This window comes from Chiloscyllium plagiosum, chromosome 19 (assembly GCF_004010195.1).
Source record: "Chiloscyllium plagiosum isolate BGI_BamShark_2017 chromosome 19, ASM401019v2, whole genome shotgun sequence".
NCBI classification, from domain to species: domain Eukaryota; kingdom Metazoa; phylum Chordata; class Chondrichthyes; order Orectolobiformes; family Hemiscylliidae; genus Chiloscyllium; species Chiloscyllium plagiosum.
Window position 1 is genome coordinate 1,637,976 of NC_057728.1, and position 13,343 is coordinate 1,651,318.

General features: G+C 47.2%; 1 protein-coding gene across 2 annotated transcripts in view; it reads right to left on the reverse strand.

The window, feature by feature from the left end:
- Positions 1-1,936: 1,936 nt before the first annotated feature.
- mrps33 (mitochondrial ribosomal protein S33) overlaps positions 1,937-13,343 on the reverse strand; it is a 12,082-nt gene continuing 675 nt past the window's right edge. For both annotated transcript variants that reach the window (XM_043708926.1, XM_043708927.1), the window contains exons 2-3: positions 9,492-9,738; positions 1,937-3,433 (exon numbers count right to left, since the gene is read on the reverse strand). In XM_043708926.1, the coding sequence (XP_043564861.1) occupies positions 3,328-3,433; positions 9,492-9,706 (321 nt within the window). In that variant the 5' untranslated portion in view covers positions 9,707-9,738 and the 3' untranslated portion in view covers positions 1,937-3,327. The remainder of the gene's footprint in view (positions 3,434-9,491; positions 9,739-13,343) is intronic.

Below are 13,343 nucleotides of genomic sequence, written 5' to 3' on the forward strand. Positions count from 1 at the left end.
TATTGTATCCGTTGTTCCCGATGCGGTCTCCTCTACATTGGGGAGACGGGGCGCTTCCTAGCAGAGCGCTTTAGGGAACATCTCTGAGACACCCGCACCAATCAACCAAATCGCCCCGTGGCTCAACATTTCAACTCCCCCTCCCATTCTGCCGAGGATATGGAGGTGCTGGGCCTCCTCCACCTCCGCTCCCTCACCACCAGACGCCTGGAGGAAGAACGCCTCATCTTCCGCCTCGGAACACTTCAACCCCAGGGCATCAATGTGGACTTCAACAGTTTCCTCATTTCCCCTTCCCCCACCTCACCCCAGCTCCAACCTTCCAGCTCAGCACTGTCCCCATGACTTGTCCTACCTCCTTATCTTCTTTTCCACCTATCCACTCCACTCTCCCCTCCCTCCTGACCTATCGCCTTCATCCCCTCCCTCACTCACATATTGTACTCTATGCTACTTTATCCCCACCCTCCTCTCATTTATCTCTCCACCCTTCAGGCTCTCTGCCAGTATTCCTGATGAAGAGCTTTTGCCCGAAACGTCGATTTTACTGCTCCTCAGATGCTGCCTGAACTGCTGTGCTTTTCCAGCACCATTCTAATCTTAAACTCTAAGCCTCTTTGTCCAATAACAATTATTACAGTAGCATATCCACTGGAGTTGGCCGAGTGAGCATGAAGTAGAATAGAATACAATAGAAATTTATTGTCACATGTAGTTTTACAAAAAAACGTAAAGTTTTATAAGTCACCACAGTGCCTAAATTAGTGATAGAAGTTATAAATAAGAAGATTAAAAAAGTAGAGTAATTAAGTGGAACTAGATAAATTCTATGGTGTGCTAACAATGGCTTGAAGGAATCATGAACAAAGCCCCTCCAGCACCATGTGTGGTTGGGAAGAGAAAGTTTCCAGTTTTAACTGAATTGGCTGCAGCTTCCATTATGGCTCATTGGAAAAAGTAGTTGAGGAGACAGCACATATACTGGCTGATGGTCATTTCTTTTGCCTTTTTCCATACACTGATAATCGCACATTAGCTGCGATTTCTAAATGGCAACAGTGGTCCAATTCATGTTCTTGTGTATAATTTATCTAACCCAGTTCCTTGATGATGTCAGGTGCAGGGTCCAATATTCAAAGGGATGAGGTGATAGGTGAAACAAAGCAGCTGTCTCAGAGAACTTAGAGCCATAGAGATGTACAGCATGGAAACAGACCATTCAGTCCAACTTGTCCATACCGACTAGATATCCTAACCTAATTTAGTCCCATTTGCCAGCACTTGGCCCATATCCCTCTAAACCCTTCCTATTCATATACCCATCCCGATGCATTTCAAATGTTGTAATTGTACCAGCCCCCACCATGTCCTCTGGCAGCTCATTCCATACACGCACCACTTCTTGAAGGTATTAATTTATTATTCAATTAAAGACAATAAAATGGACATTCTGGTGCTCAGCCAAACACCCAGAGGGTTAGTACAGTCATTGCAGTTCCCCAGTCCAGCCAGGCTGTTCAGTGTAGAGGGTCCGCCTTCAAATCCTGATTAGGCCCCAGATAATTGACTTAACTTGAGACAACAGCCGTGACACTATGATTGACCCTTATCTGAGCAGCTGAGGTTGGAAGAGCTTGGCCAAGGGAGAAATAAGCTAAGTTGTTCCTGAACTCAAAGTTGCCTGCTGGAAGGTGATGTTGAGGTAGGGCTGGGTTTGGTTGAGACGTCGGCCATGGTTGAATTTGCCAACACTTGGTTTAGGCTCAAAGGAAGACAATGCTGACTCCAGCAAAGGGCTTCTGGTGACCATGGAACCATACTGCACAAAAGATCACGCCTCTTGGGTCTTCACCCATCGCTCCCCAGATTTTACCAGACTTTGTTCAGCTTACACCCGACAGATCATAAAGGTCTCAGTTTACAAACTCAAGGAAAATCAGACAATTCAGCATTTATTACAGTGCAGTATTTATTACAATGCATTTGTACTGAGGGCAGCCATCAATTCAGGTTAGGTCACTGTGCTGTAGTCACAATGGGTCAGAGTTCATCAATTAACTCCACTGACATCTCTGGATGGTGGTTACAAACCACCACCAAGCGCAGGCCACACATGCAGTCCTAACATTCAATGACTTGAGGTAGTTAAACCTTCCAATTCAACCCAATTATTGGTTCACAGACTGCCTAGTACTCCATGAATTCAACAGGAGGAATGAAACTATAGTTCACAAATGACTGCAGAATACCCCTTTCTCTCAGGCACTTGACTCTGAAGGGGAACATGGGCTGCTATCTAATGACCTGCATTGAGGTCAGCTCAATTGGTTGGAGTGTAGTCCTTAGTTACACCACAGGGGAGGGCTCAATCCTTGTTCCAGCTCTTGGGGTTGGTCACTTCCACTTTTCCCATTAGTATATCATGGCATAATTGATGAGATATGCTTAATTAATAGGAAAAACTGGAGAGAGAAAGAGCTTGCGAGAGAGGGGAAAGCACGGATAATGAGACTGGTAACTGGGAAAGAGGAACACAAATTTTGTTTTCTGCTCAGCGGGTGAACGAGATCAGAGTTGAAATGGTGCACTTAGATCTCAGGAAACAAAACACAGCTTTCATTTTTGTTACCACCGCACTCCACACCTCAGGCAGACACAGTGATCAACGGCTGCTTTCGGCACAGGCTTCGAGCTGCCTGTTTCAGTTTCCTTTCACCTCCCAAAACAGTCCCAGTGGGTTTGCTTTCACAGGCTTTGCCATCCATCCATTGCCTCATCTTAATAATCACTCAGCACCAAGGGAGTAGGGACAGTCAACACTGGTAGACAATTCGATCACAGACAGGCATTAGAGCTCCTGCCAATTCTGTCTCTATCCAATACTGGTCACTGGTTAGTAATCAAGGGAATGACCTCTAAACGATTTGTGCACATCCCAGTCCCAAGGCGAGACTGCCCCAGTCATGGTATCGCGAATGAAGCCAAGTTAACTGGGGGCATATCAGGTAACCTGGCATATTAGCTAGCTGGATTCACACTCGGGTTAATACCTGCACCCAACTAATCATCAGGGACTGGGGAGAGGGAGTGATTGAGTAGCTTGGCTTGACTTGCTCCCCTGAAGCCAAGGTTTGATACAGAACTTTAGAACAGCTCAAGTGATGTGAGGAGAGAGGAAAGGGAAAGGTGGAAGGGCAGAAACACAAAGACACACTCACATTTATTTTAAAATAAAAGTACTCAGAAAGAAAGGGGCAGTTGAGGGAGAGATCGCCAGCTGTAGCTGACCAGTCAGAGGGTGAGTCTGCAGCCAGATCCAATCCACCTCTATTTCTTCTTCAGGGCTCGCTTGCCCTCTCCTTTCTTCGGCTTCCCTTTGCCTCGCAACTTCCTGAGTCGCCTCATTTCCTCTTTGAAATCCTCATGCTCATCCCTGCAGAGACAAAAAGACGAGAGAGAGAGTTGGCAGGCGATCTGAGCAGAGCAGCACCATTTCACTCTGATCGTTTAGCACAATCCCAGGCAGACAGACATTCACCAGATTAGAGTTTGGTTTTACTCCCTTTGTACACCTTTCCAGGCCCACAATTCCCTTGCAGAAACACTGGCTGCCTAACTGTGTCACAGTTGCTGGGGGTGGGGGGAGGGGGCGCGAAATCACTTGGGTTCATAGGAACAGGAGTAGCTGGTTGGCCCCTTCAGTCGACTCCATCAATCGCTGCATGACCAATCAGCATGTTAACTCAACACCATTACCTCACAAACCTCCATCAGCTGCAGCTTTCAACTCATCCTCAGTGACATTCTGGGGGATTTTCTGCGATCATTTCTGTGAAGCTGTACTTCTAGCCTTCACCCCAGGATTACCAGATTCCCTATTCGAGGGTCTGCCCTCTTACTCAGGGATGCTGCCACCAGAGGGAATAGTTTCTTCCCAAATACCCCATCAATTCACTAACTCCATGACTGTGCACCATGCAATTACCAAGAGGACAGAGGGTGAATGAAGTGAACCTTGATCTTTTTACATGCAGCAATTCACTGGACTTGAAATATGTGTTTCCCTGGGCAGATTCTGTCAGACTTGCTAAGCCTCTCCAGATTTCCAGCATCCACAGGTTTTTGCTTGTTTTATTACAGCCTGGTCATGTCGCTGAATCCACCTTCTGTGTTAAATCACAGTCCACATGGCACAACCAGCCTGTAAATTCATCCAGAAAGACAAAAGCTGCACTGAGTGTGCGCCACATTTCGTCTCCTTGCCATTTAGCAGAAATAAAATGAAGCGTGGTCATTCCAATTGCTTCCCATTGAGGTGACAGGTTTGCCTCATGTCCCAGTGGCAAGTCAGACCAGCAGGAAGTCTCCAGCTCAGGGCATTCTATGAGGGCAGCAACAATGCAGGAAGTGCTGTTCCTATAAAAGGAGGCACATCTGACAAACAGCAGATTCTGGTTCGCTCAGGTATTTTGTCAACTGGGCAGAGAGTGGGGTGGGGGATACCAAACAGAGGCAAGCATAGATATAGCTGGCAAATCATAACCTGTTTTCAGTGCCTCCATTGAAGTCTCAGACTTTTCATAAGGACACAAACCTCTGGCAGAAGGCTTTTCAGCATAAAATGCCACTGTCAGCTTGGTTTCATTGTTCCCTTGTGAATATTATTTTTTGTTACGGGGTTAGTTGTATGATTGCAGTGCTCAGCACTCGTTGGGTGGAAGAAGCAGAGTGAAAGAATAACAAACAAATTCGTTGCTGCGTTTTGCGCCCAGCTGAAGATCAATTCAAAGCACTCCACTGGCGACATGGTGAACATTGAAATGGAGCACAACACGGCCAACACTGTGGTCTCCAGCACCTCCAGTTCACATGCTTGCCATTCAGAAGGCCCATCAGGGAGGCGATGCCCTCATGGTATCATCGCTGGCCTATTAACTCAGAAACCCAAGTAATGTTTTGAAGACCCAGCTTCCAGCCCCACCACGGCAGATGGTGGAATTTGAATACAGTGAAAATGTGGAATTAAGACTATAATGATCCAGTGGATCGTTCCAGAGAGAAGACTCAACAGGGAATCCTGCTGCAGATCCCTCTTTCACGGGAGAGCTTTCCCAGTGTGTGGCCAAGCCAGGCAAATTCCCAGGAAGCTCAAGTTTAAGCTTCACAGGAAGTGTCCCCGTACCCCTCCCTGAAGGTAATCGGGTCTATTGCTTGAACCATTGGCAATGGGAGTACACAATCCTCAGGTGAAAGTGAGGAGTGCAGATGCTGGAGATTTGAGTTGAGAGTGTGGTGCTGGAAAAGCACAGCAAGTCAGGCAGTATCCTAGGAGCAGGGGAATCGACGTTTCGGGCAAAAGCCCTTCATCAGGAATCTCAATCCTTATGTTCGGGAAGATCCTAAACCTTTCCCTGGAGTCTGCTCTGAAGACCAAGGCCCAGATCAGGGCACTGGATGGAAGATGTGTGCCTGTACCTCTCCAGCAAGTTCATCCTCAAATTCACTGGATTCTAAGTCACACAAATTAATGCCAACTTTGATTTTCCTTTTAGAAATTCACAAATTGCAACTTGGTTGGCATCGTGGGTCAGTGGTTAACAGCACCACAGACCCAGATTCAATTCCACCCTCGACCAACTGTGTGTAGTTTGTACATCCTCTCCATGTCTATGTGGATTTCCTCCGGGTGCTCTGATTTTCTCCCACAATCCAAAGAAGTGCACTTTGGTGGAATGGTCACGCTAAATTGCCCATAGTGTCCAGAGGTGTGCAGGCTGGGTGGATTAGCCATGAGAAATACAGGGTTACAGGGATATGGTGGGGGGTGGGTGGTCGGGGTGAGATGCTCTTTGGAGAGTTGGTGCGGACACGACGGGCCGAATGTCATGCTCCTACACTGTATTGATTCTCTGAACTTCCTTTCCTCCATTCCTCTTTCTTCCTACCTTGTATGGTTTTGTAGATGAATGAAATAGCAAAGCAATTCCTGCATTTTGAACATTTGTTCATCAATTCTCAAAAGGTTTTGCTGTATCTAGACTGGTCACCACCTTCAATGTGAACTTTATGTTAAATTTTCTCTTCTAGATGGAAGAAGTGGAGCTGTTCCCCAGTGTTTTTATTTTAAAACTTGGAATCCGAAAAGCAGCATTTGGGGAACACCCTTCAGCCTAGCTCAGCAAGCACCAGGAGTAAAGCAAATAATACTTTGCTGTTTCGAACTTGTGAGGAGAAAGCAATCATTCTTTACATTCACCTCCATTCCCTTTTCTGTAACTGTTTAAACTAACTTGGTAGGAGATGGGAACCAGAAGGACAGGCAAGTTGTACAAAACATTTCAAAAGATAAGTACAGCGAGTAAATGGTACCAGGTAGGGTCAGAAAAGAGGGAAATGCAGTAATGCCTCAGTTATGTACTCGGTGCTTGTTTGTAAATGCAGAAAGTGTGGTACTACCAAAACTTAAAATGCCCAAGCTTTGCCTTTTGAACTCATCAGGATAATTCAAAACAAAAACAGAAATTGCTGGAAAATCTTAGCAGATCTGGCAGCATCTGTGGAGAGAAGTCAGAGTTAACATTTCGGGTCCAGTGACCCTTCCTCAGAACTGTCTTCAGAACACAAGAAATGCTAACGTGAAGGAGAAAACATATGAGAGGGGTGTGTAGATTGGTTGGCTCTTCTGACCACACTACTAATGTCAATCCCCATACTGTGAGCTCCCACTTCACTAAACAACAGTTAATGTGGCACCTTGTCAAACAACTTCTGGAATTCCAAATGGAGGGCATACAGTCATGGAGTCATACAGCACAGAAACAGATCCTTCACTCCAACTAGTCCATGCCGAACATAATCCCAAACTAAACTAGTCCCACTTGCCCGCTCCTGGCCCATATCCCTCCAAACCTATCCTTTTCATGTACTTATCCTAAACATCAACTGGCTCCACTTAATCCACCGCACATTACTCCTTCAAACAATGTCAATAAGTTAATGAAACATCATTTCCTTTTCACAAACTCAGGCTGACTCTTCCTGATTACCCGGAGTTTTTCTAAGTGCACAACTATAACACCTTTAGTGATGAATTCACCATCCCCGTGACAGACATCATGCTCAGTGACCTACCATTTCCTATTATCTGATTCCTCACTTCTTGAATAGAGGGATGCTACGTCCAGATGGACCCTTTCCTGAATCTCAGGAATTTTGGAAAATTATGCAAACCTTGGAGTGCAGGTCCATAGTTATGAAGGTGGGATCACAGGGTGGTGAAGGTATTGTTTGGCATGCTTGCCTTTACTGGTCAGTGCACTGAGTATAGGAGTTGGGATGTCATGTTGTGGCTGTACAGGACAGTCTCTCTGCTATAGGAAAGACATTGTTAAACTTGAAAGGGAGCACAAAGATTTATAAGGATTTGAACTACAGGGAGAGGCTAAATAGGCTGGGGCTTTTTTCCCTGAAGTGACAGAAGCTGAGGCATGACCTTACAGAGGTTTATAAAATCATGGCAGGCATAGATTGGGTGAATAGCCAAGATCCTTTTCTCTAGGTTAGGGGAGTCCAAAACTAGATAGCATAGGTTTAAGGTTAGAGGGGAAAGATTTAAAGGGACCTAAGGAGCAACTTTTTCACGCAGAGGGTGGTACAAGTATGGAATGAGCTGCCAGAGGAAGTGGTGGAGGCTGGTACAATGACAGCATTTAAAAGGCATCTGGATGAGTATATGAAAAGGACGGGTGTAGAGAGATGTGGGCGAAATTAAGGCAAATGGGACTAGACTGATTTAAGATATCCAGTCAGCATGAATGAGTTGAACCTAAGGAACTACTGCCATCCTGCATAACTCTATACATCCTCAATCTAATCATTCATCTCTTTTAAAACTCCAGGAGGAAGTCCATCAGGACTAAGGAACCTATCAGCAAGTACTTCCATCAGTTTTATCAGTAACGCTTTCCTGATGACTGTACCCTCACATCCTGATCTACAGCTTTTACTGAAATGTTTCACAGCTCGCAACAAACAAAGCACTTGACTATACCCACCCAGCCTGTGCTTTCCAAACTCCAATGTCTAACATTCGATGTGTTTCTGCAATTTGCCAAATAACCCTGAGTGTGTCATGAATTAAGGTGAAATTTAGGATTGTCACTTGGGCTCACAGTGTTGTGTCCTTGCATGCCTTGGAGGTTACCTATATTAATACATAGGGCCTTGCACTTTGCATGCTAAAATAACTTATACACATTCCAACCAATCAACTCAGCAATTCTCAGCCCCTCTTTTCATTTCTCGGAATAATGTCTTGTTTAGCTTCTAGACAAGGAGAAAGTGAGGTCTGCAGATGCTGGAGATCAGAGATGGAAATGTGTTGCTGGAAAAGCGCAGCAGGTCAGGCAGCATCTAGGGAACAGGAGAATCGACGTTTCGGGCATTAGCCCTTCTTCAGGAATCTGAAGAAGGGCTAATGCCCGAAACGTCGATTCTCCTGTTCCCTAGATGCTGCCTGACCTGCTGCGCTTTTCCAGCAACACATTTCCATCTCTAGCTTCTAGACAAGCATGGCAATTAACCATCAGTTATTACCTAACTTGTGTATTTTCCATGGCAACACCTCTCCCAATACAGACTGCACTTACAGATGGCACATAACTTGGAACCATTATGAACTTGAAGAGGATCTCAATAGACTTCAAGTAAACATAAGCAGTCAGGTGGTAGATGAAGTTTAACATGCAACCGCTTAGTTGGAATAATAAAGAGTGACAATATAACCTGAATGATACTTTCAAAAAGGAGTGTAGGAGCTGAGGTACCTGGGGGTACGTGCACACACTGCTGTTAGTGGTATGTCTAGTTGATTGTGAATAAGACATGTATGATCCTAGGCTTCGTAAATAGGCAGAAAGCACAAAAGCAAGAAGGTTGTGAGAAATTATTTCTAAAATAAAAGTTTGGCCTCAGCTGGTGTATTCCATCAGGTTCTCAGCATCATACTTTAGGAAGGGTGTGACGACAATAAAACAGGGTGCTGAAAAGATTGTCACGAATGACACTAGAGATGAAGGAATTCAGTTACATGAAGAGATTGGAGAACACTATCTACACCTAGAAGAGAAGGTTATGAGAAGATTTAACAAAGGTGTTGAGGATCACGAGGACAGAGTGGATTGACAGAGCTTGTTCCTATTAATAGAAGGGTTGAGAACAAGACAGCACTGATTTAAGGTGAATGACAAAAATAAACAAATAGGTGGTGACACAAAGTAAGACTTGCACGGCAGTGCATAGCTTCGATCTGGTACACCCTGCCCAGACTGTGGTGGAAGCAATTTCAATTGTGGCACAATCAGGCAGCCGTGGTAACCGCTGAGCCACTGTGTTACCCTGACATGTGCTGCAAGATACCAAGCAGAGCATTGTAACAATCCATGGGTGGGTAAAGCTTAATTCAGAAAGTGACTCAGTGGGAGTGTGAGTACCTGTACAAACCGAACAATCGTAGTTTCTTCATAAGTGCATAGTATTGGTTGTGCTGAGGGTACCACTCATAGACTTGTTTTTGCAGTGCAAGGGGCTGCTCGCTGAACAGTTTCACCACCTTCGTCGAACGCTCATCAGTAGGTCGCACAACCTCCTGAAAGATCTGCGAGCTCAGGCGCATCATATGCCGTGCATATTTGGATACTGTTGACATGGTAGCTTGACCAAGATGACAGTAGGCAGCAACTGCAGGAAAAATAACAAGACAATGGTAATGGAAATATCTACACCAATACTACACCTCAGTGTCTGAAAGTGAGGGACCTGTCCCCACCAGTACTGCACCCCAGTGTTACACAGAGACAGACCTGTCCCCACCGGTGCTGTACCCCAGTGTTATACAGAGACAGACCTGTCCCCACCAGTACTGCACCCCAGTGTTACACAGAGACAGACCTGTCCCCACCGGAACGGTACCCCAGTGTTATACAGTGACAGACCTGTCCCCACCAGTACTGTACCCCAGTGTTATACAGGGACAGAACTGTCCCCACCAGTACTTTACCCCAGTGTTATACAGAGACAGACCTATCCCCACCGGAACTGTACCCCAGTGTTATACACAGACAGACCTGTCCCCACCAGTACTGTACCCCAGTGTTATACAGTGACAGACCTGTCCCCACCGGTACTGTACCCCAGTGTTACACAGAGACAGACCTGTCCCCACCAGTACTGCACCCCAGTGTTATACAGTGACAGACCTGTCCCCACCGGTACTGTACCCCAGTGTTACACACAGACAGACCTGTCCCCACCAGTACTGCACCCCAGTGTTACACACTGACAGACCTGTCCCCACCAGTACAGCACCCCAGTGTTATACAGAGACAGACCAGCGCCACCAGTACTGTACCCCAGTGTTATACAGTGACAGACCTGTCTCCACCGGTACTGTATCCCAGTGTTATACAGTGACAGACCTGTCCCCACCAGTACTGTAACCCAGTGTTATACAGTGACAGACCCATCCCCACCAGGACTGTGCCCCAGTGTGAAAAGTGACAGACCAGTACCCAACCGGTAATGTACCCCAGTGTTATACAGTGATAGACCCATCCCCACCAGTACTGTACCCCAGTGTTATACAGTGACAGACCGGTCCCCACCAGTACTGTACTCCAGGGTTATACAGTGATAGACCCATCCCCACCGGTACTGTGCCCCTGTGTTATACATTGACAGACCTGTCCCCACCGGTACTGTGCCCCAGTGTTATACAGAGACAGACCTGTCCCCACCGATACTGTACCCCAGAGTTATACATTGACAGACCTGTTCCCACCGGTACTGTACCCCAGTGTTATACTGAGACAGACCTGTCCCCACCAGAACTGTACCTCAGTGTTACACAGAGACAGACCTGTCCCCACCAGTACTGTACCCCAGTGGTATACACAGACAGACAGGTCACAACCAGTACTGTACCCTTGTTATACAGAGACTGACCTGTTCCCACCACTACTGTACCCCAGTGTTATACAGAGACAGACCTGTCCCCACCAGTACTGTACCCCAGTGTTATACAGAGACAGACGTGTCCCCACCAGTACTCTACCCCAGTGTTATACATTGACAGACCTGTCCCCACCGGGACTGTAACCCAGTGTTATACAGTAACAGACCTGTCCGCACCGGTACTGTATCCCAGTGTTATACATTGACAAACCTGTCCCCACCAGTACTGTACCCCAGTGTTATACAGTGACAGACCTGTCCCCACCAGTACTGTACCCCAGTGATCTCCAGCATCTGCAGACCTCACTTTTTCCACCAGTACTGTACCCCAGTGTTATACAGAGACAGACCTGTCCCCACCAGCACTGTCCCCCAGTGTTATACATTGACAGACCTGTCCCCACCAGTACTGTAACCCAGTGTTATACAGTGACAGACCTGTCCCCACCAGTACTGTACCCCAGTGTTATACAGTGATAGACCCATCCCCACCAGTACTGTAACCCAGTGTTATACAGTGACAGACCTGTCCCCACCGGTACTGTACCCCAGTGTTATACACTGATAGACCCATCCCCACCAGTACTGTGCCCCAGTGTGAAACAGTGACAGACCTGTCCCCACCAGTACTGTACCCCAGTGTTATACAGAGACAGACCTGCCCCACCAGTACTGTACCCCAGTGTTATACAGAGACAGACCTGTCCCCACCAGCACTGTCCCACAGTGTTATACAGGGACAGACCCATCCCCACCAGTACTGTGCCCCAGTGTGAAACAGTGACAGACCTGTCCCCACCAGTACTGTACCCCAGTGTTATACAGAGACAGACCTGTCCCTACCATTACTGTACCCCACCATTATACAGTGACAGATCAGTCCCCACTCGTACCGTACCCCAGAGTTATACAGTGACGGACCGGTCCCCACCAGTACTATACCCCAGTGTTATACATGGACAGACCTGTCCCCACAAGTACTGTACCCCAGTGTTAAACAGTGACAGACCTGTCCCCACCAGTACTGTACCACATGTTATACAGTGACAGACCTGTTCCCACCGGTACTGTACCCCAGTGTCACACAGTGACAGATCTGTCCCCACTGGTACTGTACCCCAGTGTTACACAGTGACAGACCTATCCCCACCGGTACTGTACCCCATGTTATACAGTGATAGACCTGTCCCCACCGGTACTGTACCCCAGCGTAATGCAGCGACAAACCTGTCCCCCACCGGTACTGTACCCCAGTGTTATACAGAGACAGATCTGTCCCCACTGGTACTGTACCCCAGTGTTACACAGTGACAGACCTATCCCCACCGGTACTGTATCCCAGTGTTATACAGTGATAGACCTGTCCCCACCGGTACTGTATCCCAGTGTTATACAGTGACAAACCTGTCCCCACCAGTACTGTACCCCAGTGTTATACAGAGAGAGACCTGTCCCCACCGGTACTGTATCCCAGTGTTATACAGTGACAAACCTGTCCCCACCAGTACTGTACCCCAGTGTTACACAGGGACAGACCTATCCCCACCGGTACTGTACCCCATGTTATACAGTGATAGACCTGTCCCCACCGGCACTGTACCCCAGCGTAATGCAGCGACAAACCTGTCCCCCACCGGTACTGTACCCCAGTGTTATACAGTGACAAACCAGTCCCCACCAGTACTGTACCCCAGTGTTATACAGAGACAGACCTGTCCCCACCAGTACTGTACCCCAGTGTTATACAGTGACAGACCTGACCCCACCGGAACTGTACCCCAGTGTAATGCAGCGACAAACCTGTCCCCCACCGGTACTGTACCCCAGTGTTATACAGTGACAGACCTGTCCCCACCGGTACTATACCCCAGTGTTATACATTGACAAACCTGTCCCCACCAGCACTGTACCCCAGTGTGAAACATTGACAAACCTGTCCCCACCAGTACTGTACCCCAGTGTTATACATTGACAGACCTGTCCCCACCAGTACTGTACCCCAGTGTTATACAGTGACAGACCAGTCCCCACTAGTACTGTACCCCAGTGTTGTTCAGTGACGGAACTGTCCCCACCTGTACTATACCCCAGTGTTATACATGGACAGACCTGTCCCCACCAGTACTGTACCCCAGTGTTATACAGTGACAGATCTGTCCCCACCAGTACTGTACCCGAGTGTTATACAGTGACAGACTTATCCCCACCGGTACTGTACCCCATGTTATACAGTGACAGACTTGTCCCCACTGGTACTGTACCCCAGTGTTACACAGTGACAGATCTGTCCCAACCGGTATTGAACCCCAGTGTTATACAGTGACAGACCTGTC